At 36.6% G+C, this 18,810-nt stretch overlaps 1 protein-coding gene across 1 annotated transcript in view; it reads right to left on the bottom strand.

The window, feature by feature from the left end:
* LOC107070367 (protein Fe65 homolog) overlaps nucleotides 1-18,810 on the bottom strand; it is a 71,486-nt gene that overhangs the window by 8,346 nt on the left and 44,330 nt on the right. Inside the window, exons 4-6 of the mRNA XM_089176057.1 lie at nucleotides 17,122-17,467; nucleotides 1,374-1,565; nucleotides 51-283 (exon numbers count right to left, since the gene is read on the bottom strand). Of these exons, the coding sequence (XP_089032183.1) occupies nucleotides 51-283; nucleotides 1,374-1,565; nucleotides 17,122-17,467 (771 nt within the window). The remainder of the gene's footprint in view (nucleotides 1-50; nucleotides 284-1,373; nucleotides 1,566-17,121; nucleotides 17,468-18,810) is intronic.

Genomic DNA, 18,810 nt, shown 5'->3' on the forward strand with positions numbered 1-18,810 from the left:
TCATCTTTACATAAGAAAAATATTCGTAAATAAAAAGAGAACATACATACCTTCGTGTTTCTGCCAACCAGGTGGCAAATTTTCATCCTTGTCCTCGGAATCATTGGTGTCAACGTCGGTCGGTGCCTTATCCTGAATATTATTTTGCAATGCGGAATTGTTCTTTTGATCCTTAGGCTGCCTTCGTTTAACAGGTACAGCATAGAGTTCGCTGTTCAAGCCACCCTCGACGTGTGGTACACCCCCCATCTCTGTCGTGTCGTTATCAGCTTTCTCGCAATAACTGAAAGATCGCAAAGATAAAAATCTGTGTATGCAGATGTGTAAGAGACAATTTGGAGCATCCTTTGGGTCTGTTTAAATTGCCGTTCTCATATAGAGTATTCAGCCTTTGCGCTGTAAAATAAATTGATCGGATCGATTGGAAGCAAGGGACCAATCAACGCCAAGCTACGGCAATATATCTTCGGATGGATCAATGACTACTTTGCTATGCGGAATTTAGGGCTGGACTACTACTAACTGAAGTTTTAAGTTATAGGTGATATAGATGTGGTGGGCTTGGGAAATGGTTTTCGGTTTTTCGTTGTCATTGCATTTGTTTATAATCATCGTTGCAATGCCATCCAGCTTTTAATTTGACAAACAATTTATTGAAAAGCATATGCCGTTAGTCTATTTACTGCAGCAACAAATAGACGTTGAAGCCACGTAGGGAGAAACCTTCATAGAGCGTTTCGACCCACATAATCGATATAATAACAATACTACCAAACAATATACACAATGCTCTCGATCGAAGGCAAGTACGAACAAGCTACATCGTACCTACGAAAGCTATTTACTTTGCTAGGTCAACTAAAAGCGGCGGACACTTTATTGATCCGCCTAGCTCTCGAGAAATCGATCGCTTTGCAAGAATGAAGAAAGAAAGAAACAAAGAAACAAAGAAACAAAGAAATAAAACAGAATACAAAACGAAATTAAACAGAAAAGAAAAACAAATACAGATAGATAGATAGAGATAAAAATAAATATAAATAATATGTTAGAAATCAATTGATTAAAAAGCTAAAACCAGCGATACTAATGGTATGACCAATAAGTAACGTAGATATTTCTAATCAATTTGTTTTAGTTATTAGTGTGCTTTTTTAATTGCAATATAAAATAGTAAACATTGCGACGATACTTATTGGCCGACCGAATAAAAACACAGAAGTTGGAGGAGAGGGAAATAGAGTTAAAGATTAGGTACAAAGCAAGCTGAATCTAATAGATAGAAATAGAAATAGAAATAGAAATAGAAATAGAAATAGAAATAGAAATAGAAAGAGATAGATTGAGGTACGATCGAGCTTATTCGTACGTACTTTCTCGTAGCGGAAATTTCCGCGGCGTTGACGGTAGATCCTGTTTGCTGGATCAAAGAAGAAGATCTAGATGGTAGGATCGACGATGACGAGGACGTCGTTGGCGGCGAGGACGACGGCGACGATGGTCGAGGATTCCCGTTGAGGGTGTCGTCGACCAAAGCGGACTCCGTCACACCCTCGCTGCTGTACCTAAATCAGGTTTCGTACACCCAATAGAACACCTATTTATTTTCTTTGTTTTTTTTTTGGAGTTTTTTTTTCCCCCATTTAAATTGATGCAACCCTGGTTCTAATTAAACGTTCTGATCAATAATATTGGAAAAAAGAAAATGTTAACAATTTATTAAACGTCTTCTAATTAATTCTAATAAGTTTAAGACGATGTGGCGCAAACGTGTAACTGCAAGGTAGTCGACACTTTAATTAACGATCGGTGAACGGAAGCAGACGGCAAACGTGGTTAGTACAGGCTCGCGAACCATGTCCAAGTAATTAAGGGATTAACTCGACGCTTTGGAGCAGACTAATACTAATCTATTCTCGAAGACTGTATAACGTTACTTAGGACATTTACATTTTTTTTTCCCCTCATTTTTTTTTTCTTAACACTCCCAAAGTAATATATTGATCTGACATGTTAAAAAAGTGTTTTTTAAACGAGTTAACCCAAGCAAGGATCTTCTTAATAATATTTTTCAATTGCGTAAACAGTGGCAATCCGGAAAGAAAATGTAAAATTGTAAGGCTATTGGGTTTCTTAATTATACTTTTGACGAAGGATGATATTGTTAACAACGAGTTGCAAGGATGAAATTTTACACCAACCCCTTTTGCTTCCTTGCAGTAAGATCAATCCTTTTTATTTTCTTTTTTCACTTGGCCTTTTTAGCCTTTTTTCCTTGACGCTGTAGTAGTGTTGAACTATCGATATCAAGTTTCTAGCTGTTACATATCCAACCCCAAGTTAGATGACACTATTTTGCAATGGGAGTATTTGGGTTAGGAGAAATTGGCAATGTGCCAAAAACAGGAGTTGGGGTTGATAGAGAGAAAGAGAGAGAGAGAGAGAGAGAAAGGGGTGAAAGGGGATTCTATGGTATCAATGCGGTCGAACCGCAGAGTTGATCGATCGATCCCAATGCTTATGCGGAATATCACATGATTTCTCAATTTCCTATATAGAAATAGAGTTTATAAACAGCAATCGCGCATTTATGTGTGTAGATTATTTTAATAAATGTACCAAATATCCTATTACGATTTTGAATTAATTTATCTGTTGATTTTTTCTCTCGTAAAAGTGAATTATTATGGAATCATTAATATATCATTGGTATTTATTTGACAGAAATAAAATTATATTAAATTGTCGACAATTATCTAATCGATCGTTAAGGAGAAGTTAGCGTCATGAGAGGACGCTAATTAGCGCTGAGTCATAAAGTCTCCCGCCCAATTGCACCGACCAAAATCGGCTGACGGGCAACCGCGAGTCCACCTATTATGGTACGTTTGTTCTCTCTCTCTCTCTCTCTCTCTCTCTCTTTCTCTTCACATATATACATATATATTTTTGTTAGTGTGTGCGGGTTCATGTCTCGTAACTTTCAGTCAGGTGTAATTAAACTCAATTAGGTCGTAAGGCGAGATACTCGCGAGAGGCACCTGTCCGTGCAGTAAATTACACCGCGAAGACCGTTACTTATCCATCCTGTTGGAATCATGATACTTTTGTTTGTTCTTTTTTTTTTTTTTTTTATTACTCGTATATCTTTCTATAAGGATTATCCGAAAATCAGAAAAGAAAGAAGAAATAGCGAGATGAAATAATACTTGGCTGAAAAGACACAAGCGAAATCGAAGATGGGGTCACCACGAGGGGTCACTTAAGAAGGAAGGAAGGAAGAAAGGAAGAAAGGAAGAAAGGAAGAAAGGAAGAAAGGTGGTGGTGGTGGTGGTGGTGGGTTTTTCGAAGCGTGCAGTCAAGCAGCCGATAAGACATACGCCAGTGCCGTAGCTAGGAGAGAAAAGCTGGACTCGTGAGGGTCGAATGGAAGGGATAGGGGTAGAGGGAGGGTAGTACGTATTGATCGAAGCGAAGCGAACGGAGAAGCACCCTCTCTCTAGTTCTGGCTCACTTCCTACGGACGCCCACGTACACGCTCTTTTACTTCTCCATACAATTCTTCTTTTTTATTTCTTTTTCTTCTTCTTCTCCTTCTTCTTCTTCTTCTTCTTCTTTCAGGAATTTCTTTTCTTTCCGTTTCTTTTCCGTTCTTTCTTTTCCCCCTTTTCCTCTGTCTCTCTATCCATCTCTGTGTTTGTCTCTATTTGTCGATCTTTTCTCATTTTGTTCGAAGGTTTCTTTTCATCGGACGCGAAGGCGCTGATTAACACCGGCAAATTGCGTCGTTAGCCTGATTTTACGAACCGTGCCAAATTTCATCTGGTGTCTCTCTTCGTGTTCGTCTCTATGTGGTGTGTGTGATTATTTATTGTGACACCATCGCAAAAACATCTTTTGTTGCAAACCTTCCATTGAATTATTTTTTTTTTCTTCCTTTATATTTATTGATACAAATTTGTATTCATTATTATTTCCACCTTGCATTGTTCTAAATTAATTAGAATTTTTTTTTTCCTTCCATTTCAAATATTTCAACATGGAACAGTTTTTTTTTTTTTCTGGGAGTGAGGTGGAAGGTTAAAATTAATGAATATCTGAAGAATAAAGTGAGAAAAGTTGAGAGATTGACTAAATTAGAATATTGTAAACGCGTTTGATTCTAAGCACGCACGAAGAGTTCTCGCTTTTGATCGCGTTTTATCGCTCAAGTTAGATTAAAATCTTATATTAAGGTTGAGAAGGGAGATTTCTCATTTTGTCCCTTTGAAAAAAAAAAAAAGGAAGAAGGACAAAAAATTGAGGTTCATAAAAGTTGTACGATTTTATATATAACAAGAAAAGAAAAGGACTATATTAGATAGATAGATGAAATATAATTGGAGAATTAAGATGGACCAAAAGAAACTGACAATCCTAAAGAAAAAAAAAAAAAAAGAAGAAATAATTTGTTCTTATCGTTAACGATATTCGAAGTTGGTAGTACGTTTATCGTCCCCATGGGTCTCTTATAAATGAGAGAGAAAGACCGGAGATAAATAGTCGCAGAATTCCCAAGGATTTCATCGAAAGTTTCTTACCCAATTGGATACGAATATCCTTCGCCTATCCCTTTTTTTTTCTTTTTCTTTTTCTATTGTTGATCTTCCTCCCTCCCTCCCTCCATTTTATGAAAGAACTAATCGTAACGCGTCATTCGTCTCGTTTATTTATATACGCTATTAGTAAGAATTCTATTATGAGATTTAACTTCTATGAAAAACACCTTTGGAATTCCCGAGGATTTCGTAATTCTCGATTAATCTGATAAAATATTCGAGAAATAAAAAGAGAAAGGGGAGTGAGGGAGGGAGGGAGGGAGGGGAAATTGCAATAAAAAGAAACGACGATTTTCATCCTACGCTTTGTAAGACTTAGAAGCGTAGATGTTTTATGCGATAATAATGACGCCATCGAGGCCAACCTAGACTATTTCCCAACTATCAGTTTCACATCTTAATTGCGTCTACTTGAAAGGTCTTTTTTTTTGTTTTTTATATTTCATACGTTGCCTAAAATTAAGCAACGTACGGCGAAGCGTCGTCGTGGTTTCTTTCACATATTTCTTCAACGTTTCTTCAAGGTTGACAAAAGAATGGTTAGGGTGAGCCAGGGTAGTATAGTCCATAATTCAAAAGGTAGGTAGGCGAGTAACATTGACAAATTACTTAGACCGGATATCACAAACTGGAGCCAAGATGAGTCACGTGTACGGGGGCATGAAAAATAAATCAACGATCATAAATCCTTCAAATGGAATTCTTATATTTTTATTATTTTATAAGAAGATTTTTAATACGTACGACGAATTTAATACGACCCTAACAAGTAAGTCTTGGTGTCTGGTGTCTCTCTCATATAGAAAGTGATATTCACTTTAGGGGGTGGACGGGTGGTGATGGCGTATAAAGAGAGAAAGGAGAATATCTGTGCACCTGCTGTTATCTTAAAGGTTGTATAGGTTCTATTACCATTAGGGCACCTAATGCTTTCCGGGTGTTAATGGAAACGATGCTCAAAGATACCCCTAGCGAAAATCGTCAGGGCCGGATATTATGTAGATCGTAAAGTCAGTTACGTTAAGCGATCCGAGACACTTCCTAATTAAATATTGCTTATGCCAAACGGAAATGTAGCCAATTTTAGATTACCTTATCACTTCTTTTGTCTATTTCTTTTTTTTTCCTTCCTTTGCGATTAAATCTTATCAAACCAATCGCGGTATTAATAGTAGGTATACATAAATTTCTTTGAACATATTTTACCGACAAAAAAATAGAAATCTTTATTTGCTAATGTTGGACGAAAAAAGTTCATGCGAGTCACGAACTTTTCCCCGTCCTCTTTTGGGTTTCATCACGAATCGTTGAACGAAATAATACCGTTTTCTATCTTTCACTTTCTACCTTTCTATATTTCTATCTTTCTCTTTCTTTCAGTTTTCAACAACGTTTGATCTTTCTGCCAGTAAATCCGAATTTTTGATGGCCGGCCACGTTTCTCATCGTCGTTTACTTCAAAGCTCAACCTTTGAGAGAGAGAGAGAAAGAGAGAGAGAAAGAGAGAGAGAGAAAGAGAGTCAAGCTTTTTTCATTGTTTCCAGACGATATGAGAATGAATTGAAAGAGATGGAGAGACCGCGAAATGTCCACCGTAAAAACAAATGTAAAACCGATAGAGAAAAAACATTTCTTTGTTTTAGCATGGAAAACGTTGTCGTAAATTGATGTAAAATTTGGTAAAAAAAGGTAGTAGTATTCTGAGAAATAATCAAAGGAAGGAACACGGAGATTGCTTGAGAGAAAAAGAGACTCTGAGATCAGACGCATGAAGTGGATTCTAATTTTAGATGGTAGGATTGTGTTCGTCTGCCGATGATAGTTACGGGAGAAAGTGAATCAAGGTACGTCACGATTGTGAAGAACATTTGCTAGGTCCTTGACTTTTTTCTGCCTCTCTCTCTCTCTCACTCTCTCATTTCTCTTTATGCAAATTCATTTGTATTGCGTATTAGAAATTCTTGGAAAATATTTCTTTCAAGTTTGTATCACTTTTTTTCAAGTAACAAGTTTAACATTGAAATACTTTGACAAGTGCAAGCGCAAAGTACTCTTGGGAGAGTATTCTACTTTTAATTAACGATTGTCACAGAACCCGAGAATGGCGCCAAGTGAGTTTGACGAGCAAGAAACGTGGTTGTTAGGTACTACTTCGATCGATTTATAACACGTCAAATCTTTTTACCATTAATTCCAGTAAGGTTAGACATGAAAAATCCTCGAATGAAGCAAAATTAGATAGATATCGAGTGTACATAAGTTAATGTCGGATTCTCGACATAGGACAATCAATTAAGCAAATTCGTATCGATTGATCCTCGACGTACAAGTTGAAAAGTTGAATGCTTCGATTATTTCGTTATTATTAAAGAATCAAACGATCCTGGTTTTCTACTTAATAACATAGCCACGCTATAGGGCAGCTTTTATCGACCATCCCTTCGTTTTAGCTCGCAACCCTCGTGTCCCCTTAGCCTCTCCCCCTGTCCTTGCAGTCTCTCGTATACACCCTCTCGTGCGACGTTTTCTTCTCTTCTCCTCTGTCTATAGTTATAATCATAAGTGTGTACGTAGACTCCTTCGCGCAGAACCCTAACGTTAAGTACAGAAACACAGGAGTATATAGTACGAAGGATTTCACCCAAAGAACTTCTCTCCTTTCCCTATCCCTTCCCTATCCCTTCCCTATTGCAATACTCATTTACGTGCAACTCTCGTTTAAGTATTCCATGTGGGAGTTCAATGATGTTTCATGGGCGTTTACGAGAAGCCCTCTTTCGTAACCCACAAGAAAAAGAGAGAGTTTTATTGTAATCGTTGGAGAATCCAAATTCGAGGATACGTTGTCCATTTTAATTAGGTATTCCAATACGACCAAATTCTTGTTGTCCCATGTAATCAAAATCTATTATCGATTAATGGATATTTATTTGAGAGACGAGAGAGAGGGAGAGAGAAAAAAATAACTAGGATTATCTTTCGCGGCAATAAGTTTGACGCGGAATAAACGCGCCGGTAAAAATCGAACGTGTCGCAAAGAGATTCGACTCGATAAGCACGGTGAAACGCGGACGATTCCATTATCTCTGTTCAGTTGGTTTTGTGAACCAAACGACACCGGAGCAAAACCGATCGAACAAAATCTAACGAATCGACGAATGGTAGGAAAGAAAAAAAAAACAAAGAAAAATAAAACAAGGAAAAACAAGGTAAAAGAAGAGAAAATTCTGGAAAGAAAATATGCTTCAACGTATCGTTCGTTTTCTATCGATTAGGTGAGAGAGTCGGTGCGAGTCTCGAATGCGCAAATGCAATAAGTCAAACACACACTCCAGCAGACTATACTCCGCGCGCATATTCGCGCATTAACAAACAAATATTGAAAATAAAATAATACACCAAAAATAGATACCCAAGTGGACGTAGAAATGTTGTTAGGTTCTGCAATTGGCGTTTGAAAGGTAGAAACAAAAAGGAAGAGTATTATTTCAAAAAAAAAAAAAAAAAAAAGAAAAAAAAAAGAAGAAGAAAGTTATATGGACATGAACTTACAGTCAGCTACCACGAAGATCAGCATGCAACGGTAGTCGTGGCACCAGCTCGACTTCCACGCCACTAGGATTGTTATTCATTTATAAAGTCTACTTGGTCTTATACTTTCCTCCCCCAAATGTCCAAATAAAAAGTTGATCCGAAAGAAAAAAAAAAAGAAAACGGCGACTACCACGAAGAGGACCCAAGGACGACGATGACGACGACGTGGAGGAATTGGGGGAGGGGGAGGAAAAGAAAGTTGTCCTTAAAGAAATGAAATAAATGTAATTTTTGGTATTGTTCCCACTTGGTTTGACCACCACCACTACAAGCACTACCCACTACTACCCACTACTACCCACTACACTAATCGAATTAAACACGTTTCACCAGAATCGATTGAAGTTTCTCTTTGAGGTATTACATGGGGAAAGGGGTGGGAGTATAGAAAAGAAAGAAAAATGATATGACCAAAATAAGGAATCGGAAAAAAATGTGTGCATAGAAGAAAATAGTGGTCAGTGACCGTAGTACGGTCGGGCACAGACTGAACGGCGACCGTGTAGAAACGGGTGCTTTCGGTCGATCTCGGTTTAGTTCGAGTTTATTCGGTTGCTCTCCTGGTGACGTCATCGTGCCGTACCATCGCGTGTTCTTACTACTGGCGCCTTGCGGTCGGTGCAGGCGGATCACGATGCATTTTTTATTTCTTTCTTTTGCTTTTTTTTTACACACCTTTCTCTAACATTTTCTTGCGTGTCCACTCTGAGTTTTTAACTTACTTCCGGTTTCTCCAGTTAATGTCATCTGACCTTTTTTCCTTCTTTTTGACTTACCTTCTTCTTTGTCATTTGGAAAATAATATTAGAATTTTGATGACGGTGTTTCTCCGTAAATGATAACTGATAAGAAGCATGAGGAATAAAGAATAAAATAAAACACATTCCCTGATGAATTATTTATTTGTTGGTAGTTTCTTGCATTTCTTCTAGCATTTTCCATTGAAATGCAATATTAAGTAGAAGCTTTGTCGAAGTCCTGGCAATCCCAAGAACCGTCCTCTATTATAACTCTGTTATACGTTCTCTGTTTGCGTTCGTGTATGCCAGCTATATCACTTGAACAACCCTCGACCATGCAAGGTATGAATCAACTAACAGGAATTTGTGTCATCTAAAACCACGCGAATATGTCACAACTCGGTCGATAGCTTCAACCAATCGATTCTTATCCGATTCATCATCCCCCACCCCACCCCACCCCACCTTTCTGTGTTTTCTCCAAAGATTTCTCCTCTCGATTGGAGAGCGGCAAGTAGAAACGCCGATAGTAGAAAAATAAATGTGAAAAACAAGAAAACTTGGGGTAGATAAGGGTACTTGTTTACTCGACGAAACACAAAAGAGAAGAAAGTCAAAACAACCCCCTAACTTAGCTCAACTTATTCTTACATTACATTCACCGATTGAACATTTTGACCATGATAATAATATGAATTAATGAAAAGTGCGAATTTAACGGGAGCGTAAGTTTAACATTTGATATAACTCACACTATGTTAACCGCTATAAAGCGTTCATTGAACCTTTGCCAATGCTTTCACGATGCTATTGAATTATACATAAGAAGAAATCGTCGAATTACAATTTTTTACATGATTCTGTTTACGTGCTACGAAAGGGTTATTATGTATTATGTATTAATCCCAGGGATGGTACCATCGATAATCATCCAATCCTCCATTTCTGTATCGTTCATTCATTTACTTGGAATACATACATGTTGGAGATTACAGATGGAATTCAATAGAGAATGCCGCAGCCCAATCAATAGAGTACATTCATGGTTGTGCACTCTTATCGAGTGCATTCTCTCAACAACTCTGTTTGTATGCGTTAGTAGGGTGTGTTTCACACGGTTATAGTATGTATCAAATCGAAGTGGAAGAAAATTTGTCTACGTGCTGCTTTCGGTTCGATGGAATGGATGAAAAGAAGACGCGTTAGAGTTTACTACAAATTATTTTTATCAAAATAATTTGAAAAACAAAAAAGAAAGATTAAATTAAATAACACCATGGTAGAAAACATGACTCTTTTGGCATGAAAGTGTTTGCATTTCCTTTAACGATTTGCCTCGATGAATAAGCGGAAATATTAAAGAGCAAGAGGTAATCAATTATAAAGTGCCGGTAGTAACGCCCTGAGGAATATCACCATGAGAATTTTTTCCAAGCATCTTGAGGAAAGTAACACGGGGGAGGGTTGTGTTCGATCTACCATATAACGGATGTCTCCTTTTAAACGAAATGTATATATATATAACCAAGGAACATTACGGGCAGTTTTTTAAACTTTTAGACGCCATAACTCGATGAAAAATTACCCCGTGAGAAAAATTCCTTCGTATTCCTATTGATATTCTCTATCAATTTTTGTCGAGATACGTTAAAGAAAATTGTTATGACTCTAAAGTATCCTGACAACAGTACTACCATCCCCAATAGCTACGATCAATGTTTCCCCTAAAAACCTACTAACTTTAACTTGAAACAGTTGTTTTTACGATCAATATTAAATCGGAGGTATTAGGACATATCATTTATAACGAGACACCTGGTATAATCGAATGATTTATTTGATACACGAGTTTAGGTATACTTAAGAAGAAGAAAATGAATAATATTACTTCATTAATATGCTAGTTACACGAGTACTAAGCTTTTGTTATACTTTAGGAAGGATTTTGTAATAATATGTATGTGTATGCAAATGTAGAGTTAGCCATTATTCGAAGAAGGAACTCGATTCTCCTTGAGCACTTTTAAAAGATCGATCTACACGACGAACGGCCTTTCTTTGTTCTTTTTTTTCTTCCTCTTGCTCTCAAGAAAGAATCCGTAGTCCGCCATTTTCACAGGGATATGCCAAGTTGCATCCCAAAGCACTTCCGGTTGATTCGAGAGGATGCTTGGAGAAAGAGGGGAAACTACCTTTTCAGAAAAAAGGGACGAAAGTATTGTAGGAGGGTGAAGAAGATATGGTGGATAGAGACGGGTCAAAGGGTAAGAAGGGTTCGTTGGCCCTTAGTACTTTCTTTTGAACCGAATCAGTCAACTTTTATCTCTTTGCTATACCCCATTCCTTTCCACTTCTTCCTTCATTTTACGTAGACGTGTGTAATCCTTGTAACAGTGAAATCAAATAGCATATATATATATATATATTGCAGAATATTTTAATGAAACGTTATAATAGGAAAAACGTAAGTTAATTTTGGAAAATAATGAAAATAAATTTGTCATTAAAATAAAAGTAAATTGCTAGCCATAAATAAATATAATAAATGAAATGAAGTTTCTTTAGGCGATTTACCATTAATCTCCGTTAGCCATTATTCTGTAATTTTGTGTGCAGCCTGCAAGAAGCATCTCCTAGCTCGAGGCTTCTTTCCTCGTTATCAGGAAAAGTAACTTTTCGAATAACCGTCGACCATAAATTTTCTCGCCCAAATCATTTACCTTCTTTTTTTTATTTTACCACTTAGACTACTAACTCTCAAAGACGTTTACCAAACAACGGAGATAAACAATTTCAAGCGCAATAATGTCTTCGATAAGAATGATTGAATAAAATTAACAGAATACTTATATGAGGGAAGGGGGAAAAAGTAATACTAGTAGATTAGAAAATATATTACTGAAGGTTAATTTAAATTCTACTGAAAGCAACATGTTTCTTCTTCTCTCTCTCTCTCTCTCTCTCTCTCTCTTTGAAAGTTTCGCTCGATTTATTTCGTGTTCCCGTCAAGGATCGTTTTCATGGACAATGAATTCCTGTCGTCGTTGTAACCGTTCCATGCTCGAATGCATTTCGTTCCTAGAATATTTTCTACGTTAACGTGTTTGTGGTTTACAAAATATTCTCGTCTACCTTTCCACGTTTAAAGTTGTAGTTTAGTTTTTATTGTGATATTCCAAGATCAACGCAAAATTATCGATTGTCAAAATTGTGTTGGAAATTTTGGTAGTCTGTCTTGTTGTAGATGATACATTGGCATACACCAATGAATCTACCTATCCCTCTTCTTCCCTTCTTTTTCTATCTCACTTTTACCGAATTGACATTCAACGGGCCAAGGCGGATTTCATTTATATGCTAACTCGAAGGCACGTGCACATTTCTGCATTCCACCTTCGGAGACATCCTGCGAGAAAACGTGACTTTCTTATAGGAAAGGAAAAAAAAATATATAAATAAAAAAAAAAAAATAAAGAAGGGTGGAACAAAAATTGCATACACGTATGCAAGAGCATCATATATCTTGGACTTGGACAAAAATACCCATCAAATAAGATCTTTTTTCATTTTCACTGAGATTCAGAAGATTTCTAAAATAAATGTAACTACTATTACATTGGACTGTTGTATCAAATAAATAGGAAAAACAATGGGATAGAATAGTAAAACGTATCATAATTCGAATAGAAGGAGTAAAAGGTCTTTTTCGTCGGCAGCGAGCCGACCGACCGACCGACCGACCGACCGACCGACCGAGCAAATGAAAAAAATCTTTGGGGGATTGGCTTTGATCGGCTTTGATCGGCTTTGAACGGCTTTGAACGGCTTTGAAAGGTACGTCTCAGGATCGTTTTCACGTTGCACAATAAGATCTCTTTTCACGATTACGTGGTAATTTTAGTCGAGTAGCGACTGTTCGTTCCATTTCGTTCACCAATACCAAAAGCCGTTGCTCATTGTCATTCTGTCAAGCAGGCTCACAACCCTCAACCAATAATTGTATATATGCTCGTGTATCCATCGTTTTCTTTCGATTCCACCCTCTAATGTGCTAAATGTTATATATAAATAACACCAGTGAAAGCAATTTACTTGCAGGAAAATTCGAATTTACTGCGGTTCGTTAAATTTCTCGTCGAGAGTGTTTTCATGGTGAAAAGTTTTATCTACTTTCTAAGCGTTTATGTTAAGATAGACACACACACGCACAATACACAAATAGTTGTTATCAGTTATTTTAATGTACAGAGAGAGAGAGAGAGAGAGGGCCAATAGTTTGTAGTATCTTGAAAGATGATTTTTCCAAATGTATTATTGTTCCTTCTGTGCAAGTTCAAAGAATAGTTGACTCTTGTAATAATGTAAGAACGACGCGTAGAAAGAAATGGAAAAAAGGGATAAGAAGGTCATCGGTATAGTTCGTTAAGCGTTGGCATGGCCATTATCGGTATTAACGGTCGAATTCGACGAGTGCCTGCGGCTTCAGTATAACTGCAATTAAGGGCGACGCTCGAGAAAGCGATTCGTGCCAAATGCATACCCCTTCGCATACCCCTTCGCATAGTTTTACTCATGGCTCCAGCAGCGGCTCCACCAACGGCTCCACCAACGGCTCCACCAACGGCAAACTTCCAAAGGGGTTGCTTTGTAATCCCTTCCTTGCCAATGTAAATTACGCTTGGGAATTAATAATAATTATTCGAGATAACGGTTACGAGTATTTCGACGCTTGTTAAGAATTTATCAAATAACCTTTGACCTATTTAACTCTAAGAATTTACATCTTTTTTTTTCCTTTTTGTCTAAGTATATCCAAATCCCCGTTATTAAAAATTAATCAATACGCTTGAAAAAGTCCATTTGATTTCTCTTAAAAAAAAAAAAAAAAAAAAAAAACTTATTACATTCACTCGACGAGCGTTCTTTTCCGAGGATTATGCAATTTATCTAAGCCTTTTTTTCATACCTATTAAATTTGTAATAAAAAAGAATGAAAAATGAATAGGGATGAAGATTATCCTGTAAATAGGAAAATGAGAGAGAGAGAGAGAGAGAGAGAGAGAGAAAAAGGGAACAAATTGAATAGGATAAGGAAATATATTAGTTAAATAAAAAAGTGTATTTTATTGGAACATTTTGTACGTATTTGTTTTTGTATTGTAACGTTGGTGGTAGTGGTTCTGGACCAATATAAGCATTTTAATAACGTGGACAAAAGGTTTTTGCTTTCTCTTTTCTACCAAGCAACGATGTCCAACGATTTGCATGAAATTGAAAGCCCCTTGGGCGCCGATAGCCAGAATCTCGTTAGAATGGAAATAGCGAATTGAAATTTTCACTGGTACAGTACATATTACATACATACACACATACATATATTCATAGAAAATAGGTACACGTTACGTTCATACACCGACAATTCTGAAGAGGATTCGATCGATATATTCCTATTGTATTCTTACCTTCGTGCTCATATACACGCACATACATAGGGTGTCCCAAAAGGTTTGACCCATACCATAGGATCCTTTGGATACGTTTCTGAAATATGAGACAAATCTTTTGGCAAACCCTGTATGCACATACATCCAAACAATATCGAATTTGTGTTCTTCTTCTCTTCCTGTTCTTCTTGGTTATGATTCAAACGAATCTAACAATTTCTTTTCTTTTCAAATTATTGACCAACAAAATCTCATTTTCTTTCCCTTTTTATTTTCTTTCTAAAGTTTCTCATATACGGAGAATTCCATGGATTCTATAGTAGAAGAATTTTGATACAGGTGATAATTCTTAAAAAGGACTTTTTCTTCAATCTCGAAATATAGAAAGGAAGGTAGTACACCTTGGTAAAATATATTTGCACGTATTCTTGATAAGAAAATCAATATCCATTTATACTTGCCCTTACGAACGTCATACGTAAGCTCGTTCAGGTGAGAATCAATTAGGTTTATGAGATATGTATCGATCGTATTTTTTGAAATTCGTGGATCCTAATTAAAAGGGGGGGGGAAAAAATAGGAATAATCATAAATAATTCAGAAACTATTTCTGCCGAATGCATTCTCGCTATTATTATCTCTGAACCCTTCAGAATCTCATGAAAATTCAAATGACCGAGGTAAAGATAGTAGGAGCCAACGTTTAAAATAATATTTTCTTTCTTTTCTACTACTTCGAATCAAAGTTTCGCAGGATAACTAAATTCTAAAGAGATTCGAAGAAGAAGAAGAAGAAAAAAATCGTAAATTCCAAAATGATCTGGCTGTCCAAAGTTGAACATATTATCAGTTTCAACAGCGTTCATTTTTCCAGATTGAAAAGGCAAGACGTGGAATTGTGGTAAGGACGAAGTAGACAGGGGTAGATTAATACTATCCACATCAATCTCCATCGAGGTTGAAGGGACGTCTGCCCTACGGGAAAGTATCTCTACCACTACTACCAAACTCTACTAGCAACGTTTCCTTCTTCAACGTACACAGGGAGATATTCACTTACACTTTATCCTCGTCTATCTTTCATTCTCAAACTTAGATCCTAGCTAGATGAAAAACAAGTAAAAATACTGCTTCCTGATCGTACCTTAATGTCGGAATTTACATTGACTTTTATCACTTAGTAAAGTCAATTTATGATCTCTACACAATCTTCAGAATGATTTTAAACGTTTAACTAAATCATCCCATGGATGATCTTTGATAGAACATTTTTACATTGAGATAAATTGATCGATAAATCTCCAAATTTTTGTTCCTTTCTTTACTCGAATGATTTTTATGATATTATGGTATTTGTGAAAAATTAGATGGGACGTCGATTCGATAGGAAAAAAAAAAAAAGAAGAAGGTTTTTTTCTTTTTCCGAACAAAAGGTAGCTTATTTCACGCTCGATGTATTCTACCTCAGACACGATCGTTAAGATACCTATTCTTATCTTTTTCTTCTCATTTCCTTTTTTTTTCCTCCAAAACTGAGTTTCAAAATGGAATAGGTGTTGTATACTTTATTCGAATGTTTATTTCGCGGAGAAATAGTTGGTAAATAGGATTTTACTTGGTATAACTAATCGATTTGACCCTTTTTAAGTGGAACACAGCTCGAAGGAGAAACACCGCTAGAAGATCGCAGTTGTCGAATGGAGATCGACACAAGTATGGGAGAGAAACTAGCAAAGTTTGTCACAACTTTAGATAGAGTTCAATCTCCTTTGGCGTTGCTCTTACCCTCGGGCCTTTTCATCCCTTTTATCATTCCTCTTAGCATCCCTCACTTGCTTGTCATCTAATACCGAATTAACTTGCAAGAACATCAACATTTTTATACACCTACAATTATGTAACAAAAAATGTTGAAATTAATTAACACTATTAGCTTTACTCAAGATTATCCATTTCTATTTTATTTTCTAATCTTCAGAGTTTCGAAGAAAGGAATATAGGGGGATGAAATAAATTGTGAAACTCCATTTGATCGTGAAAATGCTTCCAATCTTTTCGAATATATTCCTATACCAATTTTGTGAACGTAGTCGTCAAAAATATTAGAATAAGAAAATGCTACAGACTTATTTCTTTTCTTTATTTTTATTATTATTTGACAAATAATTCCTTCCTCGGAGGAGGAATCCCCTTTCGCTGTCTTCTTTTCTTTTCTTTTTTTTTCTTGTTTTTTTTTTTCTTCTTGCGCTCGCTCGGATTTATTGAAATTTTATGCGGGAACTCGATGAAGTCCAACTTGGGAATTTTATCGGTTAGGTCTAACTGACTGGACCTTATATTACATTGGGACCATCCATTTCCCTTTGGAGAAACCGATCTTTTTCTCGGTTATTCTACTCTTCCATTCGAATCTTAGATTGCTATATCTGATATCTCTGTTTCAACGGGATAAAGGGATTGATTCCCGTTTCGATGGACCGAGTAGTCTGGCTCATGTTTATAAAATATGAACATGTGTGACGACGAAGTGATCGGATGAATTCGGATGTGCTGGAATTGGATTTTATTAGGATCGTGTCTGGACCAATGGAAAATATCTAGAAAATTTGTATAATAAATTAGAAGGAGTAGAGAGTAATAAGAAAAAAAAAAAAAAAAGAAGTTAGAGCACCCTGTCCCAGTGACCTTCGAGCATGTAATCTTGATCTCGTAATGATCGATAAAAAAAAATGTTACAAGACTCACCCTAGGTTATGGTTATCGGTATTGTCAGCTGCGTCTTCGGTCACGGAATCCAGGGTGAGGGGACCCTGCGTGACGTCAACCCCCATGCTGCCCAGATCCAAGCTCGCATAAGTTCTGCGTGCTTGAACCCTCGTGCCACCCCCTCCGCCACCGCCACCGCCTCCGCCTCCGCCACCGCCGCCACCACCACCACCGGTGACCTCTCCACCCCTGCCTCCATTCCCAACTAATTCTTGATATAATTCATCATAGAGTGAGCTGCCATTTCCGTTGCTGTTCAATGCATCATCGAGCCGTGCCGGATCCAAATGATAATTTGGATTCTCGAAGGAAAGCAATCCATTTTCTAAACAAAACAACACAACCATTTTCCTTCAATTACTAAGTATTGACAATCGTTTAGTTTATCAAAGTATACATTATAATTAATACAATAGAACATTACATGTATAAAGAAGAAAGAGATAGATAGACAATATACGACAAAAACACATTTTGTATTCTCGCTTTCGTTGTTCTCGCAGCTACTCACTGATCATCCTGAGACAAATGGCAGTCGCGAGAACGATGTTGTAGAGCCATTGACAGAAAGTATCCATGTTCCTCCGACGATCGTCATATTGTCAAAAGTATCCCTTGGATCTTCGATATACACATACAAAACACTAACAATTGTTTTCTCTATTTTTTCCCACCACTAAATATATATATATATATATATATATTTGTTTGTATTTATTGTTAATAAAATATTTTGTTCACTCTCTGTCTATCTCTTTCCTGAAATCAATGAAATCATTAATTGGACTCATTGAATATATTTTTCATTTACCCAAGAGTATTTTTTCGAATGATTATACTTGAAATGTTGGGCCGATTAAAGCGTTAAATCGATTTTTCCACCACTTAAGTATCTTTTGTACTTTGTTTGTTTAAAGATGAAAAGAGATAGAGAAAGAGAGGTGCAGGAGGTGGCTCGTGACAGGTGGGAACGAACGAACGAACGAACGAACGAACGAACGAACAAACGAACGAACAATGAAGAATCGTTCTGAAGAGTTAATTAGTCGACGATCGAATTAAAACGACGTATATGTGTATGATGGCATACTCTTCTTCATTCTTTTCTTTTTTTTTTTTCTTATCATTCGAGTATCCTTGCGTGTTCAATCACAAAAGTCAAAAGAGAAGATCCTGGGATGATTCATTTGATTTTATCAATACATTACGTAAACCGTAAACTTCAGCGTTATGTTTGTAAACGTGTGACGAAGCAGAACGAAATTGACAGAAATTCATTCATTTATTTGCAATGATGGGGAAAAAAGTTGAAAGGAACACAGTAGTTTTCGAAACAAGATTAAATTTGCATTGATTTCCCGAACTCGTGGTAGAAAAATTAATCGGAAATAGTCAGGGACGTGTTATGAACCAGAAACTGTCGATACAGTTGACGAACAATTTATTTCAAAAGCTAAACTAGATGTAAATTAACGTGCTGCTGGTACCAGTATCAAACTAAGTTTCCGCAAAGTTTTGCATAAAATTCAGATCAACGTCGAACACATGAATGCAAGTAATGATTCACACGTAATCATCTTAATTTAATCACAAATCCTTCAAGGTAATTAATTGAAAAAGAAAAAGAAAAAAAAATGACAAGTAAATATAGAGAAAATCGTGTTGATA

The sequence above is a fragment of the Polistes dominula genome, unplaced genomic scaffold (genome assembly GCF_049000335.1).
Source record: "Polistes dominula isolate Pdom_NZ unplaced genomic scaffold, Pdom_raw_medaka contig_21, whole genome shotgun sequence".
NCBI classification, from domain to species: domain Eukaryota; kingdom Metazoa; phylum Arthropoda; class Insecta; order Hymenoptera; family Vespidae; genus Polistes; species Polistes dominula.